The following is a 26,653-nucleotide window of genomic DNA, read 5'->3' on the forward strand; positions in this document are numbered from 1 at the left end:
ACAGCTCAATGCCATTCATTACAACAGGCAGTCAGGACAAACTGCCTTTTTTGCCACAGAGTCTACTCCATGAAAGACCAGGCCTTGGGTGCAGAGACTAAGTCTCCTCAGTTAAATTGTTCCTGTTTCCTTACTTATTCATCTTCCTATAATACCTAGAACAACTTGAGGAGAAAGACAATTTCCCTTGCATATTACCATGTCCTTCTGAGAAAGTTTTCATGAGCAAACTCGTAGCTAAATTTTAGCACCAACAGCAGGACTGTCAGTGGCCTTAATGGCTTTCATATTTTATGAGGGGGAGAAAATGGGGAAAGGAAATCTGAATACCACAAATACTTAAAAATCCTTGAGATATGATTCATAAAGCCAGAGGTGACTGATAACATTGACACTATTATTAGAGTGTCCTCCCTATCAGAAATCACATCAACAGAAAGAGTATAGCCATGAATTTATCCTGTGGAAAAGAGTGTCGCTTAAAGCACTAATAGATTGGGAAGAAAAAGTTCAAAGCAAAATTAAGATTCTAAATAGTGAAATAATATATTAAACTGAGATTAGCGCGCACGCACACACACACACATGTAAAACAATGAACTTAAAGTCTTGATCCAAAGATTGTGTTCTCCGTATTCCTGCTTATACACACAAGAATTCTTTAAATAATTTGTTATGCTTTTCCTTCAACATGATATGGCGCCTTTTTCCCCCACAGTAAACAATATACGGTTACGTAGTATTCTAGTAGGTTCACAGTATAGCCATGAATTTTTCTTGAGCAATTATAAGAAGTCGAGATTTATAAGGAAAGAGTTGGAGACATTTAAAGCGGTATAAAAATGTTTGTTTGTTTTTTTTCTCCCATGTTTCCAGCCACGAATATTCAAGTGTTGCATTAATTTGCTCTCTTTTTCCTTCCTCCCCGATCATCGAAACCGGCTCTACAGGAACTGACACCGGGTGTTCAGAGCCCTGGGCCGGGGATGGCAAGTGAACGCTTGGGTCCCCCAGGAGGCTGCGCCAGTGAGCGCCGGGGAGATCGTAGAGCGAGTCAGGGCGGAAAAGAATGTGAACTCGGGTGAAACACCACGGGGACGGGCCTTAGCATTTCTACCAGCCCTTTCATTTATGAAAGTATTGATAGATAGCAATGGGATGATCGTAAATCAACTGGTACCGTGGCCACCCACACTCGTCCTAGGACTATGAAACGCCCCTACTTCCAGCTTCTCACAGGGCGAAAAGGAAAGAGCTAATCGAGGGTCAACTCTGTCAGCACTTAGCATGGAACCCGCATACAGAAGCCCCCAACACCACCCGCAGTCTCCCACGACCAGCGGTGAGCTCAAGTCCCCGCAGTAAAGCCGCGCTCTGACCCTAACAGCTCGAAGACACGGCAGCAGCCGAGGTGAGGGCAGCGGCGGCGGCTTCAGGCACCGCAGTGCGCAGGCGCAGGCTCACAACGCGCAGGCGCGGCCCAGAAGTGACTTCTCCAAAAAGTGCCTTAGTTCGCAGTCACCTGAGCTCCGGGAGACTCGGCTGCGGTAGGCTTCGCGGATACCGCCCTCTGCGGGTCTTGCGTGGAGACCCCGCCTTCTTCTCTCGCCCATAGGCTTCGCCACTCCGAACTCTCCAAGGGCCTGCTTTTCCTTCCTGTTCTTTACCAGTCTCCGGCCGGACCGGGCCGAGCCGGGCCGCGCGGGCGTGGTCCCTGACCATGGCGTCCCTCTTCAAGAAGAAAACCGTGGACGGTGAGTTCCAGGTCGGGCCGAAGGGGCCCAGCCCTATGTATCCATGGCCTGTTTTGGGGGCTTCCAGCCGCGATTCTTTCTCCTGTCCCTGGGGGCGGGGCTGGATCAACTGGCCCCACAGGTGACCGCCCTCATGCGTCACTTCTCTGCTTCCCCATCTCTTCTGACTGGCCCAACTCAACCTCACCTGGACAGTCTGGCTTCTTCCCTCTGATAACACAACACCAACTCCACCCCCCGCCCGCTTTCTCTTTTCTTTTTTCTTTAGGGAGATCCTGAGCATTTCGAGGAGGCGCAGGATGCTGCTGGCCCTTGAGTGTCATTAGCCTTGGTAGTTTAATGAATTTCTTGTTAGTTTCATCTGCTTGGTTTGTTGCTTCTTCAGTTTGGATCTGTACTACTTCTTGCCATGCAATCCGGAAACCTGTGCCTACAGAGGTTGAGGTGGGGAGGGTAAACAGAATCCAGTTATCAAAATGAACTTGAGTCTGGGTCGGTCTTGTTCCTAAGAACACTCCATCAGTAGAGATGTGAAATAATTCTTGACTGATTTCAGTATCAAAATAAAACCCAAGGGAAGTGCCTGGATTTAGTTTCATAATGAATTTTTTCTCTCTTGTGATTATCTTTTGCTACCTAAAGTAAGAGATGTGGGATTTATCTGCATAGGCGTTTACATTTTAAGGTACTTGCATTGGTTCAGACGTTTAGCTCAATGTCATCTAAAGAGGAAAAGTGAATGCGCACAAATTGGTGTTTATAAGCAACGCCTATAATGTATGTTTACATAACACTGATTAGTCTTGATAGTCTTGATGTTTACATTGACTGCCACCAGGAACCAAATTCATTCAAGTTATTTAAAAATAGTGTTTCCCATTACATGCTGAGTTTAGGTTGCTGCTGGTTCAACCAAAGAATCGCGTCTTTTTAAGGGTCTAATTCTGCCACAGAAGGAGCAGTGGTAGCTAGACAGTGATTGGTACAAACAGAATGCTCAATCTAAACCTGGGGTAACTCCTTTATTCCTTTGTATTGACTATTTCAATGCCAGCAAAATTATTTTGGGGAGGATAACAAAGACATCATTTTTACTCTGCCACTCTACCCTTCAGCACACAATGTCATTTTAGTGCAATAATACATTTTGCTTACCTTTAATAGTTGAAAATGTTTTTTAAATTTGTTTACTTTTTATTAATTGAGACTTATTAACCATTTGTAGTATCAGAATAACTACCAAGGTGCTATAGGATGTAATGCAATTATGTGAAATGGGTTTTTATGTGTTTTATTCCTGAGAAGGCTGTTTAATATTTAATGTGGAACTTTATTTTTTTCAGTGTTTCAGTACCAATATTGATTTTCAGTTATTGTATAGTACTCGGGGGGGCAGGGGGAGAGGTTTATTTCTTTGTTTCAGTTTTATATAGTTAGATTTTACTAAACAGAGGGAAGGGGGTTGCATCTTTCTTACTGTGATATTACAAATTATATTAAATTTTTTAACATTAAATGCCAGACGTCCTTGCTTTAATTGCTTAATATCTGTCAAATAGTTTTAAAGACATAAATAACAGTTCTATATTCTCATTGCTATGCTTCCTGGTGCTTTTGGTAATTTAGTGACTATTGTGCTTGAAGTATAGAACTGAATTAAGAAAAAGACAATGAGGATGTGCAGTGAGGATGTTTAACGGTATATTCATTTGGAATTGGGTTAATTCATCCAAGAAATAATGTTTTTGCTAAATAGACATATTTGTGGGAAAAAAGTCTTAAAGACTGTTGATAGTTCTTATGCTATTGATTTAAAGATCTGTATTGAAATTTCTGAATATAAATTTGGCTACCATGTACATTTATTATAACTATCAAACTGTATACTTGATGTTTTATTAAATTATCATGTCAATTCAAATCACTTAATGACATCTTAATTCTATTACTGTATTTTTATTATTTTGATATAGAGCTTTATTGATGTTTTTACTCCTTGTTTTATTAAAAAGATCTTTTGCCTGTATAAAAGATGACAGCATTCTTCTTAACAGTAATGAGGCTATATATTATGAAACTTAATGTATTTTTATGTAGTTCTGCCATATCTTTGGACTCAGTGGTTATTGATCATAAGATCTTTTACAGTATGTATCTTTTTGTCTGTTTCAACAGTAATGAAATTCTGATATATAAGGGAAACATGTAACTTTATAGATCTAGAGAATAATTGAATCTTTTTGTCTCTTTGGATTGGCTGGAAGAGTTGCACACTATATCATTAAAGACTACTGCACATGCAAATTAAAAAGGGAGACAACATTACAGCACATTACTATTCAGAGTTATGTTTAATTCATTTTTGACACAGAGATGAACAAGTCTCTGCACTGTATACTTTGTTACAGAAATTAATTAGTATTATACCTCAATGCCATAGAAGAGAAAGATTCTTTTGAATTTGAAATTACAATTGAGTCCTTGGTTTTCCTTCTACTGATATTTAATACGTGTATATATGTATGTATGCGTGTGTGTATATATATGTATATGTTAGGGTAAAGTGTTTACAGTGTTTTCCTCAGTGGACGAATGGTGACCTACCTCTTTATTATAGCTAATCGTGAACCTGTAAATCAGGATGCCATGAGGACTTGTCATAAGTGTACAACTAATTATGCCTCTTAAAAGATGAAGTTCTTTATGCACTATATAGTTTTTGTCTGTTATCCTAAATAAAGACAAATTTGAGGTCCTGCTTTAAGCCAACACTGAGTTAGCATTTTGTATGCAGTATCTTATTAGAATTCTCACAAAACCTATAGGTACTGTTATTATCCCCTTTATAGATGAGGAAATTGAGAGTCTAAGGACTAAGTTACTGGCCCAGGATCATACAACTACTAAATGGCAGAGCCAAGACCTCATCCTTTTTGACTATTACCGTTATTTTTTTCTTAGTAAATATCCTATAGCTCATTAAATTTTGCTGTTCTTGCTAAGTACTTGGAATTCTCAACTTTTGGTAGGTATCATGTAATGTACCTAGCTCTCAACTTCAACCTAGTTACCTTTTTTCTGTGAACTGGACTCTTTTCTTTCTTTTCTTTCCGAATTAGTGGTAGCTCTTTAATATCTAACGATGGTAGAACTAGAAACAACCCTCCTTTTCCTGACTCTCCCTTGACCAGAATTTCTTAGGAAGTATTGTCCAGTCTCTTTTTGCTCTTTATCTACACCTTATGCAGTAGCGATGTCTCCTATCTCTACCTCTTTATTTCTAATGCCTCCCATTCTACACCAGTTTGCTTTACATCTCATGTAATGAGATTTTGCTAAGAATATCTGTGACTTTAAGATTGCCATTTTTTTGGTGATCATCTCTTGAACTTGTGTTTTACATTTGTTCTCAATAATAATTTCTTCCTTAAAATTCTCTTGGCTTCCATGACATTAACACTCTCTTAATTTTCTTCATCTTCCTCTGACCACTCTTTATCTTTCTCCTTTCAGGTTTTTTTTTTCTTTTCTTATTTCCTTTCTTCCTTTTTTGCATCCTTTCTTCCTTTTTGTCTTCCTTCTTTCCTTTCTTCCTCCCTCCTATCTTCTTTACTTTCTTTTATTTTTAACCTACCCCTTAAATATTAGTGTTCTTGGTTCCAGCATGGGCTACAACTATGCTAACTGTACACTCTCTATCTGCATGATCTTATCCAAACTCTTATTATTTTAATTATAACCTAAATATTGATGGCTTCCAAGTTTATATCTCTAGACATATTTTTCTTAGTTCTAGACCAATCCATCCAATAGTTTGCCGACTATCTCTACCTACATGCTCCAAAGCACGTTAAAGAGATCCCAAACAGAAGTCATCACCATCTTGTTTAAGTCAGTTCCTTTACCGGATTCTCATCCTCTAAGAGTTCTTGATTTTGCTCTCCACCTTTAAATAATTACCAAGTCCTGCGCCTTTTGCATCTTAAATATTTGAACATATGATCTTCCTGTATGCCTTCAAATTCTCGTTCTAATTCAGATACCGTTTGTCTTGTACTTTACTAAATCACTTTTCTGCTTCTCTTTACTATAGCTTCTTAGTCCTCAAATCATTCATCTACAGTTGCTTGTGTGATTGATATAACTGAAACCCAAATCTTTCTATTCCTCAGTGTAAAACCCTTTACTGAATTGCAACAGGATCAAGTGGGTGCTCTTTAATAAGGCATATATGGCCCTCCTTGGTCTGGTCCTTGTTTTCCTTTTTGGCCATGTCTCTGGATATTTCACTATGCAACAACTGTTCTCATATTCATCTATGTATACCATACTTTTTTGCATTCTGAGATATTTTTGCTTATGATGCCCTTACACACAAAAAAATAAAAAATCTCTTTTTCTCTTCCTCTAGCTAACCTGAACTATCTCAGGTTGTTTCTTTCTCTAAGAATTCTTCTCTGATGCCACCTTAAATTATGTTAAATCCCTCACTCTTTGTGGGTTTTTGTTTTGTTTTGTTTTTAAGCATCTTCTTCCTGACTTGCATTCAGCAGAACCAAGGTAGATCCTTGTGTTTTTCCAAAGTTGGATAATGCTTATTCTGAGTGTTTCTTGCATTCCATATTTGCAAGAGTCTTCAGCATAAATGAAAATATCCCTGCAGCAGTTTACAGTTTAGAGACTAAATTCCAAAACAATGGTATTTACTAACCCAAAGTAGTGTTTCCAGTAACCAGATCTTAATACAATTGACATCCATATAATCACTACCAACTTTGAACTTTAGTGCAGATTTAGAAATAATTTCAGGAACACCGCTAAGAAACAGGAACAGAACTTATTGGTTTTTCTCTCATTGGGATGGTGTCCATGTATGTAAGTTGTCCAGAATTCAGAACCCGTGGAGTTTTGACTAAGTTGGGATAAATCTCTGGTCAAGAGGTCAGTTGTGATGTGACATTTTCATTAGCTCAAGAGGGAATAAAATCTACCATGTAGATAAACTGAATTCCCTCTAGAAATATTTCTGCATTCTTTCAAATAAAATATAACATTCTCATGGTGCTACCGACAGTACTCAGATCTTTCCTTGGATGTTGTGTGTTTCCTAAGTGCTTATTATTCTTAATATTTAAAAACTCTAACTTTACTTTCTATTTAGCCCCAACATTCCTGGCACACCAAAATAACAACAACAACAACAACAACAACAACAACAATGTGTGGGATTCAGGAACTCAGTATTCTCTTTTTAGAGATTTTCTAAGTAAAATTCTCCATACTTTTAGAATGAATATTTCTGTAGGAAAATGTCTTTCCTCTGTATTGCTCCATTCCTATTATAACACCAAAGACTGGTATTTCTTTTCATGCTACCATTGCTTATCTTCAAGTCCAGATGTTTGTGAGACTTTTTTTTCAGAGGAGCTTTCCCTCTAATTCCCCCACTTATTTAAGCTGAAAAATGCCCTTTGATAGTTTTCTGAATGGAGCTGTTATTGATGATAGTGCCAAAGCCTGTGTTTTTGAGAACCAAATGTGACCCATAGATCTGCTGACAGGTGGCCCATCTCAATACCTTCCTTCAGCTCTTGAGAAAAATGATATTTCAATAATAATAAATTCATTTCAGTGAATTCCTCAGGTCTTGAGTAATTTTTGAGACTTTACTGATAGAGAAAAAAATTATGCTACTGTAAGGCTAGACTCTCCTGTTTTCTCTTTATTATTTTGCTTCTTTCTTCCAAGCAGGTCCTGCTGAGTTTTTCAACTTCAGCCTAGTTCTCAAGTGGATTCTTGCCTCCCTGGACTGTAGACTGTACTTGAAGTCGATGACATGACCCTCCACTGTTCTTTATGTTTCCTATAGTTTTTTTTTTTTTTTTAATTTTTAATTTTTGAATTTTTTTTAACCATGTATCAAAACTGGTTATTAAGCTGATACCATTCCTTTCTGGTTTCTGATACACTGTTTCCAAAACCTGAGAAACAAATTTGCTTTGCACATCAAATTGTGATTCCTTCTCACCCATTTTCTCATTGTCATTTTCCTCCTGCCTTTGAGTAAATTTGTTTCCTAGAGCCAGCATTTTCTAGATACCGACCTTTGATGTTTCTTTTTTACCCCTAACCTTTGAGCTTGTAGTATTTTTGCAGTTTTTTTCTCCTCATCAATCCTAGAAGATGATGGTACATCACCACATAGCCGGGACTGCTTTCTACTTTATCGTTCATTGGTGAGCTTCACTATGCCTGCAGAAAGTGTGATATATTAGAATAAAAAGTCCATCATGACCTTATAATAAAGCACAAAACCCAGTCTATGGTAGAGGGATGCTGTCTAGTGGTACCCTGCTGAGTGGTCCCATCTGCAGGTTGTGCCTCAGCATTCCTGGTTCAGTAATCCTAAACTACCCTGCAAGCTTGAGACAGGCCCCCTCCCATCTCTCAAAAAGTAGGCACTTAAAACAATACTCACAGATTAATGAATGTACATATTTGCAGTTAATTACTTTTGCCTTAATCCTCAAATGTGTAAATTGTGTGTAAATGAACAAGGTCTGGAAGGACAGCCATAATTCATGTTGGGGCTTAGCCTCAAACCCCACTGGAGAATTCTAGTAAGGTAGGCTGGTCCAATTGGAGGCTCTTTCAGATCTGTTTTTATTTTTTGGCTTTTTTTTTTTAACTGTAAATAGATAGACTTTATTGACTTAGAACTGACGAAGGCAGAATGACCTTTTCTGTCTATATCTTAAGTCCAAAATTTAACTCTGTGATCTTATGACTCTAGTATAAGCAGTATGTTATCTTGTTCAGTGCTAAGAGTCTGAAAGCCTTGAGGCGGGCTTGTAATTGCCAAGGAGGGAGTTGGCCTGGGTGGCTTTCTCTAAGCCTTACACTGGATATGGGAGGGGAAAGGGCGGTGGGTGAGGCAGCCTCCAGACCCTTTTTACATCACCAAATGGTGAAAGAGAGAGCATACCATAGGTACATCCGTGTGCTTTTACTATTTTCACAATTTGAAAGTTTTCTGTTACACCTATTGTGAAATGCTTCACATCTAACACCACAAAGTAGATGAAGTGCTGTAGTATAAGAATTCAGGGCATGCTTTTTTGCCTGGAGAAAGAAGCAGAGGTTGGACAAGGAAGCAGAGGGTGGACAAGAGCCAAACATTCCATCTTTCATAGATATCAGCAATACCTTGTATATGTTTCAGTCAGTGTCTGGACTTATAACAAAAAGAGAGGAAAGCAGAAAATTATAAGGGAAATATCTGTTTATTTCAGTGCTCAATTTTTCCATTGTAGAAGGATATCTATCATGATTCAGAATTTGCTAGTGTTAAATTTTTGATAACCAATAGGTTTTATTATACATTTTAAGGGAATATATTTTATATGCTTATAAGGCAAATTATTTTACATTTTAGGATATACGTTTATACTCCCTTAGATCACTGTTTACTAATATATTGCGATAGCTGACATAAAGGTGGGAATAGAAATAGATTAAAACAATAAAATACATGCATTCCTTATTCAAAGAGCTTGTGACTTGGGGAAGAAATCAGACCTATTAAGAAATAACTGTCATGGGAAATAAACTTTGCCTCAAAACATTAAAAGTGTCTCACAACCTTTCTCATGTTATTCCTTCTGAATTATCTAGAAGACCAAATCATTAAATGTGCATTTAGTTAGAGATTTTTTTTCTCTAATTTATTATGTTGAAACATAGTAGTTGTTTCCTGTTTAGTTAGGGATTGTTTTAAAAAATGAAAGTAATTAGTTTTATAGGATACACATATCATTTCATATGAAAAAAAATATTTTACTACTTTTTTCCATGTACCACATAATATGTTTTAAAATATTATGCCTGTGTTTTAGTATATAACATTAGATTCTCTCAGTTTATAGCTTGGAGCTGTTTAAATATTAATAGGTCTATTAACAATAGGCTGTGGAATTTCTAGTAGTTAATTTTCTTTATTTTTCCTTCTCTAATATACTGTGACAGTTATGGTACACATAATTACATAAAATCAAGAAAAGCAAAATCAAGCTGTTTGATTAAATTCTGTTTTGTTAACATTTTATGTCATAATACTTGTTTTCAACAAAGATGGCTGGATTATTCTTTATTCTCTGATTCTTCAACACTAACCGGATGTTTCCAACAATTCAGTTAAATTCTAACACTATCTGGAGTTAGCACAGACCCCACAGGTTAAGGCCTCAGTCCCCCAAGACTCTCCTCACTTAAGACGCCAGTCACAAGTCCCAGGTTGCCACAATTACTTCTGACCAACCAGCTATAAATTCAGGTGTCACCACAACTCCCTCTTCAGATTTGATAATTCACTAGAACAACTCTCAGAACTCATGAAAGTGCTTTACGTACTGTTACTGGTTAATTATAGGGACAAAACTCAGGAACAGCTAAATGGAAATATGGTATTGGGGGAGAAGGGCAGTGGCACAGAGCTTCCATGCCCTCTCTGGCATGCCGCCTTCCCAGTATGTCATATATTCACCGTCCCAGAAGCTCTACCAATCTCTTTGTTCAAGAGTTTTTATAAACCAGTCTCCAGCCTTACTCCCCTCCTATGAGGAATGGCCCTGAAAATGCCCACCCGCTAATCAAGTATTTGGTCTTTCTGGTAACGAGCCCTATCCTGAAGCTATCTCAGGATTCCCCTTCCTGAGTCAAAAGACATTACTATCACTCAGGAAATTCCAAGGGTTTTAGAAGCTCTGGGCCAGGAACTCGGGACGAAGACCAAATATATTTTTTTCATTATACCATCCTAGTAATGAGAAATTATCTTAATAGAATTCTAGATCTTAGCAGTCAAGGCTTTCAGCAGTTGCTTTGCACCTGTGTCAGTTATCTGGCCACAGTTATCAATATGGTGACATCAATATGGTGACTTCTTTTTCAGTTTATTACTATTTATTACTATTATTAGAAGACCATATTACTATCTCAGTACTTCATCTTATACTAGTTGAGTTTATGGAGATTTTAGTATACAAAGTGGTTATATACAAAAGTTCATTTGTAATTTCACAGTTTTAAATTTAGAGCATATTTTCCATTGAAACAGTAGGGTAAGTAGTGAATGTTTTCATACCAAGAAGAAAATTGACAATGTTTGAGCACTGAGGATGAAAAGGCTGATGATTTCTTTGAAAAATAGGGAAATGAGAGCTTTCATTACTGTTTTGTTTAGTGCCAGTCTATAGATGTCAGAGGAAAGATATTGTGTGTTGTGGACTGAACTGTGTTCCCCCAAAATAAGTATGTTGAAGCCCTAACCCTTTTGTGACTATATTTGGAGATAGGGTTTTTAAAGAGGTAATTGAGGTTAAATGAAATCATGAGGGTAGAGCTCTAATCCAATAGAACTGGTATCCTTATAAGAAGAGAAGGAGACACCAGAGATGGGCACACACAGAAAAAAGGCCATGTGAGGACACAGCAAGAAGGCGGTCATCCCCAAACCAAAGAGATAGGCCTCAAGAAAAATCAAACCTGCCAACACCTTGATCTTGTTCTTTTAGCCTCCTGAACTGTGAGAAAATAAATTTCTGTTTTTTAAACCACCCAGTCTGAAGTGTTTGTAATTGCAGCACTAGCAAACTAATCATGTTATTTTAGAATAAGATTTCAACAAATGCTCCATGGAACATTAGTATCTAGGAAATGTTAATAGAGATTTCTTAAAAGGGATCCTTGGCTTAATAAATTTGGGAAATAATCTATAATATATTCTCCCCTTAAGGATTGACAGTGCACATTCATATGTTAAACATTCTTAGAAACCTTGAAGCAAAGAAATCTGTTTAATTTTTTTTTTCAACTTCAACATTTCTCAAACATATTTGTCTACAGAACACGTCCTTCTTTTTAAATGAGTTGTACATTTCTCATCCAGAAGAAAGTAGGTGGAGGGAGAGACATATGCCTCTTCATCTCCTTCTCTCTTCATATACCCCTAAGGTATGGCATGGTTTTATATTTCTATATATAAGGAGCACATAGAATGTGTTCTTAGTAAATCCTGAGCATGAGATGTTCACCAGTATAACTTAGTTGAAAAACAAAGTAAGCAAAGAAGGGGAAATGAATGTCTTGTATGTAGGATATAGGAGATCTAGCATCTTATTTTAACTTTATTTAGAAAGCCATTTTAGTTGATTAGTTGTATTTTATATAATGACTTGAAATATTTTTCACCCAGTTTGAAATACTATATGTTTTTATTGATATGGATCTACATTTATAAGGATTATTTCTGTGATAACTTTATTTCTTCTTTGCCTGAAAGGTTTCACAGCAATATATAGTAATTAAAATCAGAGCCCTTAGAATCAGACCACCTGTATATGAATCTTAGCACTTTTTCTCCTTTTTGGGCAGATAACCTCGCCAAGTATTAATTTCCTCCTTTGAAATAAGTGAAGTAATAGTACCTACCTTTGGGGGTTGTTGTGAGGCACTTAATATAGTGCCCATTACTCAGTATAATTAGTTATTTTTATTCTGAAAAAAGTTACACTATACATATAGAAAGGTATAGAACATAAGTTTTGATTCTCTATCATAAAAAGCATAGTAGTTGCTGGCTTTGTTATTTTAATTGAGGTGAAATTCACATAACATTAATCATTTTAAAGTGAACAGGTCAGTGGAACTGAATACATTCACGGTGGTGTGTAACCACCACCACCTGTAGTTCCAAAACATTTTCATCACCTCAAACTAAAACTCAGTACCCATTAAGCAGTGATTCACCATTCCCTCCTCTCTTCAACTCCTGGTGACTACTAATCTGTTTTCTGTCTTTATGGATTAACCTATTCTGGATGTTTCATATAAGTGTATAATCATAAAACGTGGCCATTTGTGTCTGGTTTCTTTCATTTAGCATAATATTTTTGAGATTTACCATGTTGCAGTAGTATCTACTTCATTTATTTTATAACAATAATATTTTAATATATATTAATACATTTGAGTTGGTTCCACCTTTTGGCTGTTGCGGATAGTGCTGCTGTGAACATTTGTGTAGACGTATTTTTTTAGGTTCCTGTTTCACTTCTTTTGCGTAAATACCTAGGAGTGGAATTGTTGGATCATATGGTAATTTTATGTTTAACTTTTTAGAATGTGTGTTGCTGAAGTGAGCATGATGTTTAACTTTTTGAGGAACCACCAAACTGTTATCCATAGTAGCTGAAATAATTTACATTCCTACCAGTAGTGTACAGGAGTACCAGTCTCTACATCCTCATCAACACTTGTTATTTCCTTTTTGGTTTTTGATGACAGCCATTCTGTTAGATTAATTTCCCTAATGACTAATGATATTGATCATCTTTTTCATGTGTTTATTGGCCATCTCTATATCTTCTTTAGAGAGATGTCTGTTCAAATCCTTCACCCATTTTTAATGGGGGTGTTTGTCTTTTATTTTTGAGTTGTAAGAGTTCTTTATATATTCTGGATAATAGACTCTTACCATATAATATACATATTTTTCTCCTTATATATTAGCAGACTTATTTATAAAGTCTGCTAAAAAAATGTTTTTTTTTTTTACTTTTCAAATTCCATTTATTTTATTTGAAAGAATTTACAGAGTAAAATGCTTATTAGTTGCAGGATTGTCTTTTCAATTGATAATGTAGGTTGTAGGTTGTCTTTTCAATTGATAATGTCTTTTGATGCACAGTTTTTAATTTTCATAAAGTCCAATTTATATATATTTTTTCTTTTGTGGTTTGTGCTTTTAGTGTCATATTTAAGAATCTACTGCAAAATCCCAGCTCATGTATGTTTATTCCTGTGTATTCTTTAAGAATTTTATGATTTTTATCTATAATATTTTGGTCATTCATCATTTAGGGGTTAAATTTTATATATGCTGTGCAGCAGGGGTCAGTTTTTCTTTTTCATGTGGATATCCAGTTCCCCCAGCACCATTTGATGATGCTGGGGGAACTGGATATCCACATGAAAAAGAAATGAGACTGTTCTTTCTGTTGTTTTTTAAAATCTCTTTACTAAGAAGGTACTCGTGAAGTGATTAATATCACTGATTCAGGAAACAGAATATTTGGATCCAAATTTGACATTACTGCTTACTGCCTTGTGATCTTGGGCAAGTTATTTAAACTTGCTAACACTCAATTTTCTTATTATAAAATAATAGAAAAATCAACCCCATGGCATTATTAACATTATATTGTATAATATGTATAAAGCACTTAAAAGATTCCTGACAATGAGACAACAGTTTGTGTAAGAATTACCATCTATATCTGTGATCCTTTGAAGAAATCACTATTTACTAACAACTATCTAACTTATCACCCGTCAGGCCTAGACTAGTATATTCATTCTTTAGAAGGAAAGACTGATGGATCCAGATAACTTAAATAAATTAGAAATACATTGAGTGGACCCTTACAGTACTGCAGGGCATTGTATATGTTATTTACTCCTTAACAACAATCCCTATTTTATAAGAAACCTGAGGTTTAGAGTGTAAACAAACTTTTCCAACATAACCATCACATAATGATCCGGTGGCAGATGTGGGAATCATTGGAAGGTCTGCTGCTTCATTCTGTTATGACGACTTAGTGTAAAAATAAAAAAGATTTAATGAAAACATAACCTGTCATTCTTTCTAAAATTTCACATAATACAGGAGTAAGGAAATATGAAAAAGGTGTGTGTGTGTGTATGTGACATATATATGTGCCATATAAAACATTGTATACAAATCAGTTCTCTAAGGGAATAGTTTATTGTGATTTATATGTCCATTTGGCTAAACCTCAGATTATAACATACTTGTACTCACTTTTGTAATTCTTTATATAATCATTATTTATAATTCAAGTTTGAATATTTGTTTAATATATTGCAAGAAAAAATTATAACATCTAGTAAATCAAGGTTTATTTTTTATTGATGTCTGAATCCAATATTTTAAATGGTATTGAAGAAAATTTTACAACCCATACATTTAGGTTTCTTTTGTGGTTCTCTTAGATGTAATAAAGGAGCAGAATCGAGAGTTACGATGTACACAGAGGGCTATAAGCAGAGATCGAGCAGCGTTAGAGAAACAAGAAAAACAGCTGGTAAGTTGAACATTAAATTTCAGTTTAAGTTTTCAAACAAATTTGGAAATTAGTGTTGGAATAATTTGCTAACTAGGAAAAAGACACATGGCAGGTGGTGATTTGCTTTACCAAGAAGTGGCAATGTCTTTCTGCAATTTCTGCTTACCTTTGTTTATTGTGTCATTCTGCAGACTTTTATCAGAATTCTTTGCATTCTGCTGATTATAAAATCAAGTTATTCTTTATTTTGTAAAAGTCATAAATGACTAGGAAGAAATATTGCTCAAGACAGAGCCAACATCTCAGTTACGAACAAAGATAAAATAGTCTTGGAAACTAGAGGTTTACAAGAAAATAATTATGTTAACTTATAGGTGTCTTACTTGATATTTTAACTTGATATTTTAACTATCATTGTGTCTGTGATAATGAATGCACTTTTAAAAATAGATTGGCTATCTTTAAATATTTTTATTATTTTTTTAAAACATGTTGCTTAAAATATTTTTAAACACAGCATGATTGAGGTATAATTGACATGCCATAGACTGTACATATTTAAAACATACAATTTGATACATTTTGACATATGTATCAACTGGTGAAACCATTATTGCGGTCAAGGTAATAAACATATCCATCATTCCCCAAAAGTTTCCTTATTCTCTTTGTCATCCCTCCTACCCTACCCCTTCTTGTCTTCCTCCTCCTTAATTAGGCAAACACTAATGTCACTGTAAATTAATTTACATTTTTAGAATTTTATATAAATTGAATTATATATTATGAACTCGTTTTGCATATGACTTTTTCACTAATAACTATTTTGAGATTAATTAATGTTACATGCATCAGTATTATTATTATTATTATTATTATTATTTTATTATTTTTTTTTTTAATGAATGCTATTCTGTTGTGTGGATGTTCCACAATTTGTTTATCTATTTACCAGCAAGTAGACATTTAGGTTATTTCCAGATTTTGGCTACTTTGAATAAAGTTACTTTAAACAGTCAGTTGAAGTCTTTGTGTGAACATATGTTTTCATTTCTCTTGGATATATTCTTAGGAGTAGGATTGCTGGGTTAAATGTATATTTAATTTCATAAGAGTGCTAAAAAATTTTGCTAAGTGGCTATACTGTTTTCTGTTCTCACCACCTATGTATGCAAGTAAAGTTGTTCTAGATCCTGGCCATTCTAGTGGTGTGTAGTAGATTGCCATTTTAAATTGCATTTTCCTGTCACTATTGATTTTCAGCATCTTTTCATGTGCATATTTCCATTTACATATCTTCTTTGCAAAAGTGTCTGTTGAAATATTTTACCCATTTTTTTTTTCCATCAAGTTGTTTTCTAATTATTTACTTCTAAGAGTTCTTTATGTATTCTGGATACACGTGCTTTATTAAATATATGTTTTGCAAATATTCTCCCCAATTCTTGGCCTTATCTTTTATTTTCCTAATAATGTCTTTTGAGGAACAGAGATTTTTATTTTATTATTATTTTATTTTATTGTTATTATTTTCTTCTATGATTAGTGCTTTTAGTGTCTTATCTACGAAATCTTTGCTTACCCCAAAGTCATTAATATTTTTTTCCTTGTTTTCTTCTAGAACTATTATAGTTTTAGTTCTTACATTAGAACTATGAAACATATTGAAGTAAATTTCACTGTGTTGTCAGGGTAGAGGTTTACTTTTTGCATATGGAATTCAGTTGCATCAACATCATTTGTTGCTGACATCTTTCCTTGTTCAAACACCTTGTCATCTTTGTGGAAAATCAGTTGTCCAAATACACATGAGACTCATTCTGGGTTCTATGCTATTCCATTGATCTATGTGACTATTCTTAAACCGATACCACATGTTTTATTAATATAGCTTTATAGTAAGTCTAAAAGTTATATTACTGTTAATCCTTCAACTTTGTAATTTTTTCAAAATTATTTTGGCCGTTTTTGAGGTTCTTTGCATTTCCATATGAACTTTAGAATAAAGTTGTCAATTTCTAATAAAAAAGATCACATTTTGATTGGGATTACATTGGATACGTAAACTAATTTGGGAACACTTGACATCTTAACAATATTGAGCCTTAACAAACCATGAACATGCTTTATCTCTTTATTTAGATATTTAACAGTGTTTGTACTTGTAATTATACAGATCCTCTACTTCTTTTGTCAGATTTATCTGTAACTATTTCATATATTTGATGCTAGATGATATTTTGAAAATAAATTCAATTTTTGATTTTCTAGTATTGGTATAAAGCAATGCATTAATATCTTGTATATTAATCTGGAATCCTGTAATCTTCCTAAATTCCTTTATTCTAGTAGCCTTTTGTAGATTCTATTAGATTTCTACATGGACAATCATGTTATCTGTGAATAAATTAAACTTTTCATCTTCTTTTCCAATCCTGATGCTTTCTCTTTTCATACTTTATTACACTGGCTAGAGTTTCCAGTGTTAAATAGAAGTGATGATAGCAAATATCCTCATATTTTTTACTAACCTTAGGGGGGAACATTCAGTCTTTTACCATATTAAGTATGATAGTAACTGTAGGATTTTTGTAGGTGCCCATTCTCAGGTTGAGGAAGTTCCTCTTTATCCAGTTTGCTGAGACTTATCGGGAATGAATTTTGTCAAATTATTTTTTCCATTTTTGCATCTCTTGAGATGATTATCATGTAGTTTTTCTCTAGTCTGTTGATATAGTGACTTGCACTGATTAATTTTGCAAAGTTGAATCAAGCTTTTTGCTCCTAGGATAAACTTCATTGGTAATAATGTGTTTGAAATATTTTTTGTTTCAGTATGCTGAAATTTTGTTAAAAATGCTTGCATCTATGTTCATAAAAGGTATTGATTTGTAGTTGTCTTTTCGTGTCATGTCTTTTATTTGCTTTTGACATCAAAGAATGCTTATCTTAAAAACATGAGTTGAAAAGTGTCACTCTTAACTTTAGTGGAAGAGTTTGTATATTTCCTCTTTAAACATTTGATAGGATTCAGTGAAGCCATCAGGGGTAAAGTTTTCTTTGTGGATAGGTTTTTAAACTACAAGTTTATTTTTTTTTTTTAAAAAGTAGATGTAGGTCAAGTTAACCATCTTTTTGACTGAGCTTTGGTAGTTTGCATCTGTCAAGTAATTTGTTCATTTCTACTAAATTTTAAAATGTAATGACATATTGTTGTTTATGATATTTTATTATCTTTTAACATCTTTAGGTTATGAAGTGATGCCCCCCGCCTTGCAATCCCAATATTTGTAACTTATGTGTTTTCTCTTTCTGTCTCAGTTGTTTTTCCTCATCTGCCTGACTAATGGTTTATCAATTTGATCAATCACTTGTTTAAAAAAAAAAAAAAAACACTTTGATTTCATTAATAGTCAATACTGTTTTTTTTCTCTTCTAGTTTATAGATGTCTTAATTATATTATTTTCTTTTGTGTACTTTGTGTTTTATTTGCTCTTCTTTTTTCTTCTTTTCTATTTTGAAGCTTTTGAGATTTTTTTTTCTAAATATAAGCTTTAATGTGAGAAATTTCCCTCTAAGAACTGTTTTAACTGCAGCACACATATTTTGATCTGTGGTATTTTTATTTTATTAAGTTCAAAATATTATCTCATTTCCTTTGTGATTTTTTTTTTATTGTTAACCCGTGACTTACTTAGAATCATATTGTTTAATTTCTGCTTGTTTGTGATTTTCCTTCCATATCTTCCTTAATGATTTCTAGTTTAATTTGTTGTGGTTAGAGGACATACTTTGTATCATTGCGGTCCTATTAAATTTATGGAACCTTGTTTTCCGATGCAGAATATGGTATATTTTGGTAATTTTCTTTATAGTGTACACTTGTAAAAAATTAGTTTTATGCTGCTCTTAGTGAATTTTCTTTTTATATATTACTGTTAGTTAAAGTTGGTAATAGTGTTTTTTGTAAATCTGTGTCAGTACGGATTTTCTGTCCACTTGTTCTAACAATTATAGCAATATACATAAGAAAGGAGTCGTTGATATACCTCATGCTAATTGTGTATTTGTCTGTTTGTTATTTCAATTCTGTCAGTTGTGCTTCATATATTTTGAAGCACTGTTATTAGGTACATACACATTTAGGGTTGTTTTGACACCTTTAGATATTTATTCCTTTATCATTATGAAAGGCTCCTTTTTATTTCTGGTAATATTCCTAGTTCTCAAGGCTTTTTTTGATCTGATGTTGATATAACCAATCCAGATTTCCATATTTTAATAAGTATTTATGTAGAATATATTTTTCTATTCTTTTATTTAACTTTTTTTTTTAAGTTGATTTCTTGAGATAGCACATATTTGGGTTCATATCTGACAAGGTTCCTTTTATTTAAATACTAGATAGACTTTTTCACTTAATATGTCTATATTATTAAATTTAAATCTACCACTGTCCTCTTTTTTTGTTGTTGTGTCTCACCAACTCTTTTTATTCTTTTTTTCTACCTATTTTCGGGTTGAGGTTTTTTTTATTATTAGTATTATTTAACTTTTTTTAATCTTTTGAGCTCTATATGAGTACTCTTGTACTCTTTTAGACCAACTATGTATTTGGGGATGAAGGTCCTAGTTGGCTCTTTCTCATGTAAACGTGTGGAATAAATTGCTCTTTCAAATTACTCTTTTCTTTCTATGATTTTATGACAGCCTCTACCTCACTTCATGATCAGGGGAAAGGGTAGGGTATATACATTAGATCTGTTCTTCTGAAATAAATCATTGAGGCCTACCCCTTAATGATTTTATTTTCCTCTTTTTATTTCCTCTCTTAGGAATTAGAAATTAAGAAAATGGCCAAAATTGGTAATAAAGAAGCTTGCAGAGTTTTAGCCAAACAGCTTGTACATCTACGGAAACAGAAAACAAGAACTTTTGCTGTAAGTTCAAAAGTCACTTCTATGTCCACACAAACAAAAGTGATGAATTCCCAGATGAAGATGGCTGGAGCAATGTCTACTACAGCAAAAGTAAGTGGGAGCCTTTATGTCTATAGGCTTAGAGTTTAAGATATTTAAATATCAATATTCAAATCAGATTTAAAAGTACCTCCTGATATATATGTAGTAAAGAAATTGTAATTTTTAGTAAAATGAATTAGAGTATTAGAAAATCCTGGTAACTACTTCTAGATACTTTATTCATTTGTTTTAATATAAAATGTCTTGTTTAGGGACATTTCCATTGTCCCAAGCTCATATGTGGCTTTTAAATTTTTTAAATTGACTTAAAACAGTGTTTGCTTTTTTTTCTTAAATTGTCAGAGATTTTTGAGGTTATTATTTCATTAAGCTGTAAGGTTTGATTACTTTAGAGTTGTAATTTCCTCTTGATTCATTTTTATTTATGTGTCAGAAGGACACATGAATACTATCAGGAGAATTTATCAGTTAATTTTAATAGGAACTTACGTTTAACTTAGTCTTTATATAAAAAATGTTTCCACTATAGAATTTAAAGTGCTCTGAGCCTTTTGATTTTTTAATAAATAATGAGCTTCTCGTTGCACATGAAGTACTGTGAGGAATAAGAAGTTTAAGACAAAAACTCTGCGCTCACAGATCTTATTGTTCACTTGGGGATAAGTGGTTAAGATCTGTCTGAAAAGGAAACACACTGTGTGTCAGTCTTTGCTAAACTTTAGTGAACTGCACAGATCTTTGAATGGAATGATTCGAAAGACTTTGTAGAAGACCTAGGTCTTAAAAACTTCACTAGGTGTTATATACAGTCAAGAAGAAGTATGAATATAAAAGCAAAAGGTAAAAAAAAGCCACAGAGGAGAGAAAGTATAAGGTTCACATTCAGAAGATGATATATGCAGTTGATTCTTTTTATTCGCAGTATTTAATACTCTGTAAAGTTGGGAACACTATCATTGATTCATGGTTAATGCACTATAACTCATGCCTAAACAAAGCTTATCTAACAAGGTGTATTTTCTCATAAGCATATCACATCATTTTTGCACTTAGGAACACTACGTAACACTTTAGTACTGTGCTTGGGTACCATTTTAAAGAGCAAAATCACCAACAAGGCACACACATGAGTCAATAAATAAACAGCAAAAAGGATACTTGTTTACTTTCTGAGAGCTGAAACAAGAAGGCAGTGTTGCCTTGTTTGACCTCACCTGAAAAATGTGCCTGTTGTGCAACTCAAATTTTTGTTGCTCTGTGCTTGTCCACAAATGAGCACAAAAGCACTGCGAGATTGCTTTGAGGTTACAAATAAATTTTAGTGAGTAGGCAAATTCATAAATATGGAATCCAGAAATAATGAGGATCGACTATAATTGTTTTTGCAATTTTCTGCAAGTGGTAGAGAAGGAGAAGATACCTAATATGTCCTGCCATATACAGATGTCTGGACTGGAATTTTTACTTAAATTTCTTAGAAATGAGTTAATTCAGCAAGTATTTGTTTAGATCCTAAAGGTAGGAACTATAACAAGTGATAAGGATGAAGTAGAAAGGAAAACCAAGGGCTTAAACTGTAATAGATCGCAGTCTGTTTAAAAATCACCCCATTCGAGAGGTAGTTTTGTGCTGTGATTAAGAACATAAGTTCTAGAGCCAGATTACTTGGGTTCACATCTCACCTCCACTAAATAGATGTGTGACCAGGGCAAGTTATTTCACCTTTCTGTGCCTTCACTTTCCATTAATGATGCAGGGAAAATGGTAGTACTTAGCACATAAAGATTTATCAAGTATAAATGTTATTTAATTTTAAATATGATATATATATAAAGTGCTTAGAATAGTGTCTGACACACAGGTTATATAGGCATTAAATGCTGTATTATAATTATTATTGTTTAAAATAATTTCTTTACAATAAATAATTGTATGTATAATAGTATAAGTTGCAAGTAAAGTATTATAATTTATGCTAATAAATAAAAAATTTCATCTATAGTGAGTAGGATTTAACAGAGGTACATATTCTAATATGGGATATCAGAAACTACTCTCTGAGAAGGTGATATATAAACTGAAATCTGAAGTGTTGATCGTAAAAACAAATGTAGAAGTGAGTGGTAGCATCTTCAAAGGTCCTGTAGTAGGAGAGAACATGATATATTTAAAGAAATGAAAGATCAGTGTGATTAGAGGGCAATGGTGTGAAATGAGACTGGCTTGTTAAGTAGAGTTTAATTGATGTTTGGTCTCACAGGCTCCTTATGGAATTTGACTTTTAATACTAAGAGTAATGGAAAGCCACTGGGGAGTTAGGTGTGTATGAGCCGAGGGGTATGTAGTGTCGTAACTAAAGATTACCTTGGCTGCAGCATTGCCTACAGATTGTCTGAGAAAAGACTGTATGCTTTACATCTTTGAAACCAATGTTTTATACTGCATAGTGTCTTTTAATACTGAACTAACTTTATATAACACATATAAATTATATATTTTATATGTACATATTTTGGCTATACTAATGGCATTAACCTCTTAAATAAGTTGCGAATTAAATGTAAGAGAATTCTTTGCACATATTTTTGCAAAATTCAGTGTTTTCTATTTTTAAACCATGGTTTAAAATACATTAATGGATTTAAGTACATATGCTAATATATCATTTTTAATTAGACATTAAATTAGTGAAAAATCTTGTAAAAATTAAGTTAAAATTTGCTTTAATTAAGATATTATATAAATTAAATTATGTGGTAAGCATACCACATAATAAATAAATATAGTTTTCCCATTCGAATAGCAATGGATTTTGTTGATACTGTTTTTTATTACATGATTTTTTGCTTACCGTTCAGATGAGTTTTTTTGTTTGTTTTTTTTTATGCCAGTCTTTATTATATAAATGTTAAACAGATGGTTTCCAAACCAGTATTTTATTTTTTTCAAGAATACATAACATTTTTATGTGTAGTTATGGCAGAATGTATAACTTTTCAAAGCCCACCTCTCTTTGATGTATTCCCTTTGGACTTATCCACAGTAACATTTTCATAATTATGTAGCTAACATGAATGTTTTCATATTTTAAAGACAATGCAGGCAGTTAACAAGAAGATGGATCCACAAAAGACTTTACAAACAATGCAGAATTTTCAGAAGGAAAACATGAAAATGGAAATGACTGAAGAAATGAGTAAGTTTAATAACTTGTAATGTAATGTACAGTTTTCTCATCTTTGAATTATCCAAGTTTATTTACAAGTAACTTCATATTTTCATCCATGAAAGCACAAATATTGAAAAAAGATACAGGACCCTTCTAGATAGACATCTCTATTGTAACTCTAATGTATTTTTAAATTGGCAATGTATAAGGCTCAAAATTTTATTAACTGAAGGATAAATAGAAAATGCCATATTTTTATGTCTTATTGGCCCTAGCAGTTTTACTTTATTGATTAGTGGACCAAAACCAACTTGTGAATAAAATAACTCTTCCTGGTATAAGTTGTGTGGTTTCAGAGTTGTGTTGATTCTTTCATACTGTAGATCTTGGAGGCAGAGATGATGGAGTTCTTTCATTCTTTTTTTTTTTCCTCTCCCAAAGTTATTTAAAATTTAGTTTTCTTTTTTTTTTAATATAAACTTATTGCATGCTGTGGTGAAAATATGGAAAACAAAGGGGAAAAGTATATTATAAAACATCTATCATCACACCACTCAGATATAGTTGATGTTGTGTTTTTTTCTTTATTTTCCCATAACCTATAATAGTTATATCATATTACATGTACAATTTTGAACTTCATCCTACTTTTAAAAAACAATAGTATAACATAAGCATGTACTCATGATCTTAAATCTTCTTTGGTCTTTTTTTAAAAAAATGTTTTATTATTGCATAACATTAATATTAAATAACATCAACTCTAATTTATTGAAACATTCTTACATTGGTCAATAAGATTGTTTTTAAATTTTCAGTATGCTTAATAACCCTTTGATAAATGTTTCTATATTATCTTTGTGTAAATTTTTTAAATCTCCTTGGAGTATGAATTTTTATAAGGCTTTTGGTTCATATTACCAAATTCTTCTCAGAAAGACTATACCAGTTATTATTTCACCATAATGAATGAGTGACTCTTTTCAGCATCCTAGTCAACATTAAATTATTACTTATGTGATGATCTCAAAACTAGCAACATTTTTGCAAAGATTTTTAAAAATTATTTCAATTATAGTTTATATACAATATTAGTTTTAGGTGTACAGCATAACGATTAGGCGTTAATTAAACTTACAAAGTGATCACTACAATAAGTCTAATACCCGCCTGACACCATATTTATTACAATATTATTGACTATATTCCCTATGCTTTGCAATGTTAATAAAATATTGAACCTTACACTTTGTTAGAATATTCTACCTACATGTTGAATGTAAATTTAAGAAAGCTGAAATTATAATTATAGGCATAAAAAGAGGAAATTTTCTTCCAAATGTTTATAGGATATTTGTTTCTTATATTTTTTTCCATGGTCAGGTTTAATAGCTCATATTCAATTTGCGGAATCATATTTAAAAAATTTTAATCCTATAGCTATGGATATCGTATAGTTGTTTATTAAAGGTTTGTTAAATAATTTTTAAAAATCTGAGTATATTTGTTTTATTATAGGATAATTTGTGTTGAAATGAATGTTATTCCAGATTTATTGCCTCAAAAATGTATTTATCATGAACTTCATTGACATTTGAAAATGACTTTTGTAATTTGTTGGTTCACTTAAATTTGCCTTTCTGTAATATACAAACTATAAATACATAGTTGGACCACCTTCTAAAAATGTAAATCTAACCTGAAATCTATTTGAAAGTAACTGCTTTGTTTCACCCCTTCCCCCATACACAAGTCAATGACACACTTGATGACATCTTTGATGACTCTGATGATGAAGAAGAAAGCCAAGATATTGTGAATCAAGTTCTTGATGAAATTGGAATTGAAATCTCTGGAAAGGTAGGAGTGTCACCTATTCGCAGCTGGAAATAGTTTCTACTGCTTTTGTCACTTAATTATTTTAAGTTGTCCTTTACCGTTAAGTTCGTGATTTTATATTTGTTTGAAAAGTAAATTAAGCCTCTTTGTAGCACATCTTTTATGTCCTATCCCAAATGTTTGGTAATACTCTTTTTTTTTTCTTTTTCTCTCTTTAATATAGATGGCCAAAGCTCCATCAGCTGCCAGAAGCTTACCATCTGCCTCTACTTCAAAGGCTACGATCTCTGACGAAGAGATTGAACGACAACTCAAAGCTTTAGGAGTAGATTAGTCCAAAAAGCCATAACACTTTGCTTATAATTATTTACTGGAAACCAGGTACATTGAAGATTTCTTTTACAAAACACATTGATTTTTCAAAAATGAAGACCACAAATGAACATTGTTTCCTAAACTCATAGCTATTTTGAATCTTTTGCCAAAGAATGACAGCGTTAGAAAATGAGAACACTTTGGATTTTAATTAGAACTATTTAGGAGTGTTGATGTGTAAAAAGTTGACTTCTTTTTGCATGGCATAGAGAAATTATGTTCATTACTTTGCGTAGTTTATGTTCTAAATCTTTTTACAATGAATACAGAAATCTTGTTAAATGCTAGTAGGCACCAACTTAAAAGAGTCTTGTAAAAATATTAAAAGTATATCATTAATTCTGTGTCTGTTACTTGTCCTTTGTAAGTGATATGTGTTATGAACATAGGTGATTAAGATACCAAATTATTTTTAAATGACCTAAATGAAGAGTGCTGTTTAAACATCTGTCTTAAACAAAAACTGTCATGAGTTTTTCTTTTTTTTTCCTTTGAGAGACATTCTAGTTGGTAAGTTTATTACTTTTCGAAATGTGCTTGGCACTTGCCTTAAACAGCACAAACATATTGTGCACATCTTTAAATTATTTTAACTGACAGAAAAGAATTACATTTTCAAATAAAATTGAGACTTCTTACAAAAATTATCCAGGCTGTCTTTTGTAAAGCTTATGAAAGTGAATTGAATGTGTTATCAAAAACAGACAGTAAATTAATGACATTTAATAGTAAAAAAACAATATATTTTGGTCTTCCAAGAACTGAGATTTTCTCCATATGAATTATAATTTAATCTCTATTTAATTTAGAACTGTATTAATATGCATATTGAACCCTCTAAATTGAAGCCGTCATTCTCAGTTAAGTAACACTACTATGACAATACTTGACTTAAATTTTAAAATAAATATTAGCACTTTTTGCTTAGTGAATAAACTACAACTTTGTTAGAAATTACTGCCTAAATGTGTATTAATGTCTTAGCAGTATTTTTTTAAGATAAAGTTCCTTTGGTATTTAATGTATGTATAGAAAGTGAGAAGAAATCAATAAATGGTAGATTAGTTAGAAGTAGAATTTAGAATTAGGTTAGTTTTGAAAAATGATATTGTAATATATAGGTTCTAGCACATCCCACCATAAAACTCCTGGAGGAGATCAGATAGGTGTAACTTGGTTAATTTGGAATGATGGACATTTTAGACTAACATTGACAATATAGTACATTTTAGATCTAGTATTTGGATTGATGGGAAAATGAAAAGCTAAACGACATAGTTTATAATCTGTAAACCCTTGTATAATGTTCAAAGGTAAGGTTCCATTATGATAATATTAAATACCGTTACCCAGAACATTTATAAATCAAGATTTTCTGGATTATG

At 33.1% G+C, this 26,653-nt stretch overlaps 1 protein-coding gene across 1 annotated transcript; it reads left to right on the forward strand.

The window, feature by feature from the left end:
- The first annotated feature begins 1,461 nt into the window (after positions 1-1,461).
- Positions 1,462-25,608, forward strand: CHMP2B (charged multivesicular body protein 2B). Its single transcript, XM_006926242.3, has 6 exons — positions 1,462-1,754; positions 14,829-14,920; positions 19,739-19,933; positions 22,979-23,081; positions 24,808-24,914; positions 25,117-25,608. The coding sequence occupies exons 1-6, from the start codon at positions 1,721-1,723 to the stop codon at positions 25,225-25,227; spliced, it is 642 nt and encodes a 213-aa protein (XP_006926304.1). The 5' UTR covers positions 1,462-1,720; the 3' UTR covers positions 25,228-25,608.
- The last annotated feature ends 1,045 nt before the right edge of the window (positions 25,609-26,653 follow it).

This window comes from Pteropus alecto, unplaced genomic scaffold, assembly GCF_000325575.1.
Source record: "Pteropus alecto unplaced genomic scaffold, ASM32557v1 scaffold239, whole genome shotgun sequence".
NCBI classification, from domain to species: Eukaryota; Metazoa; Chordata; class Mammalia; order Chiroptera; family Pteropodidae; genus Pteropus; species Pteropus alecto.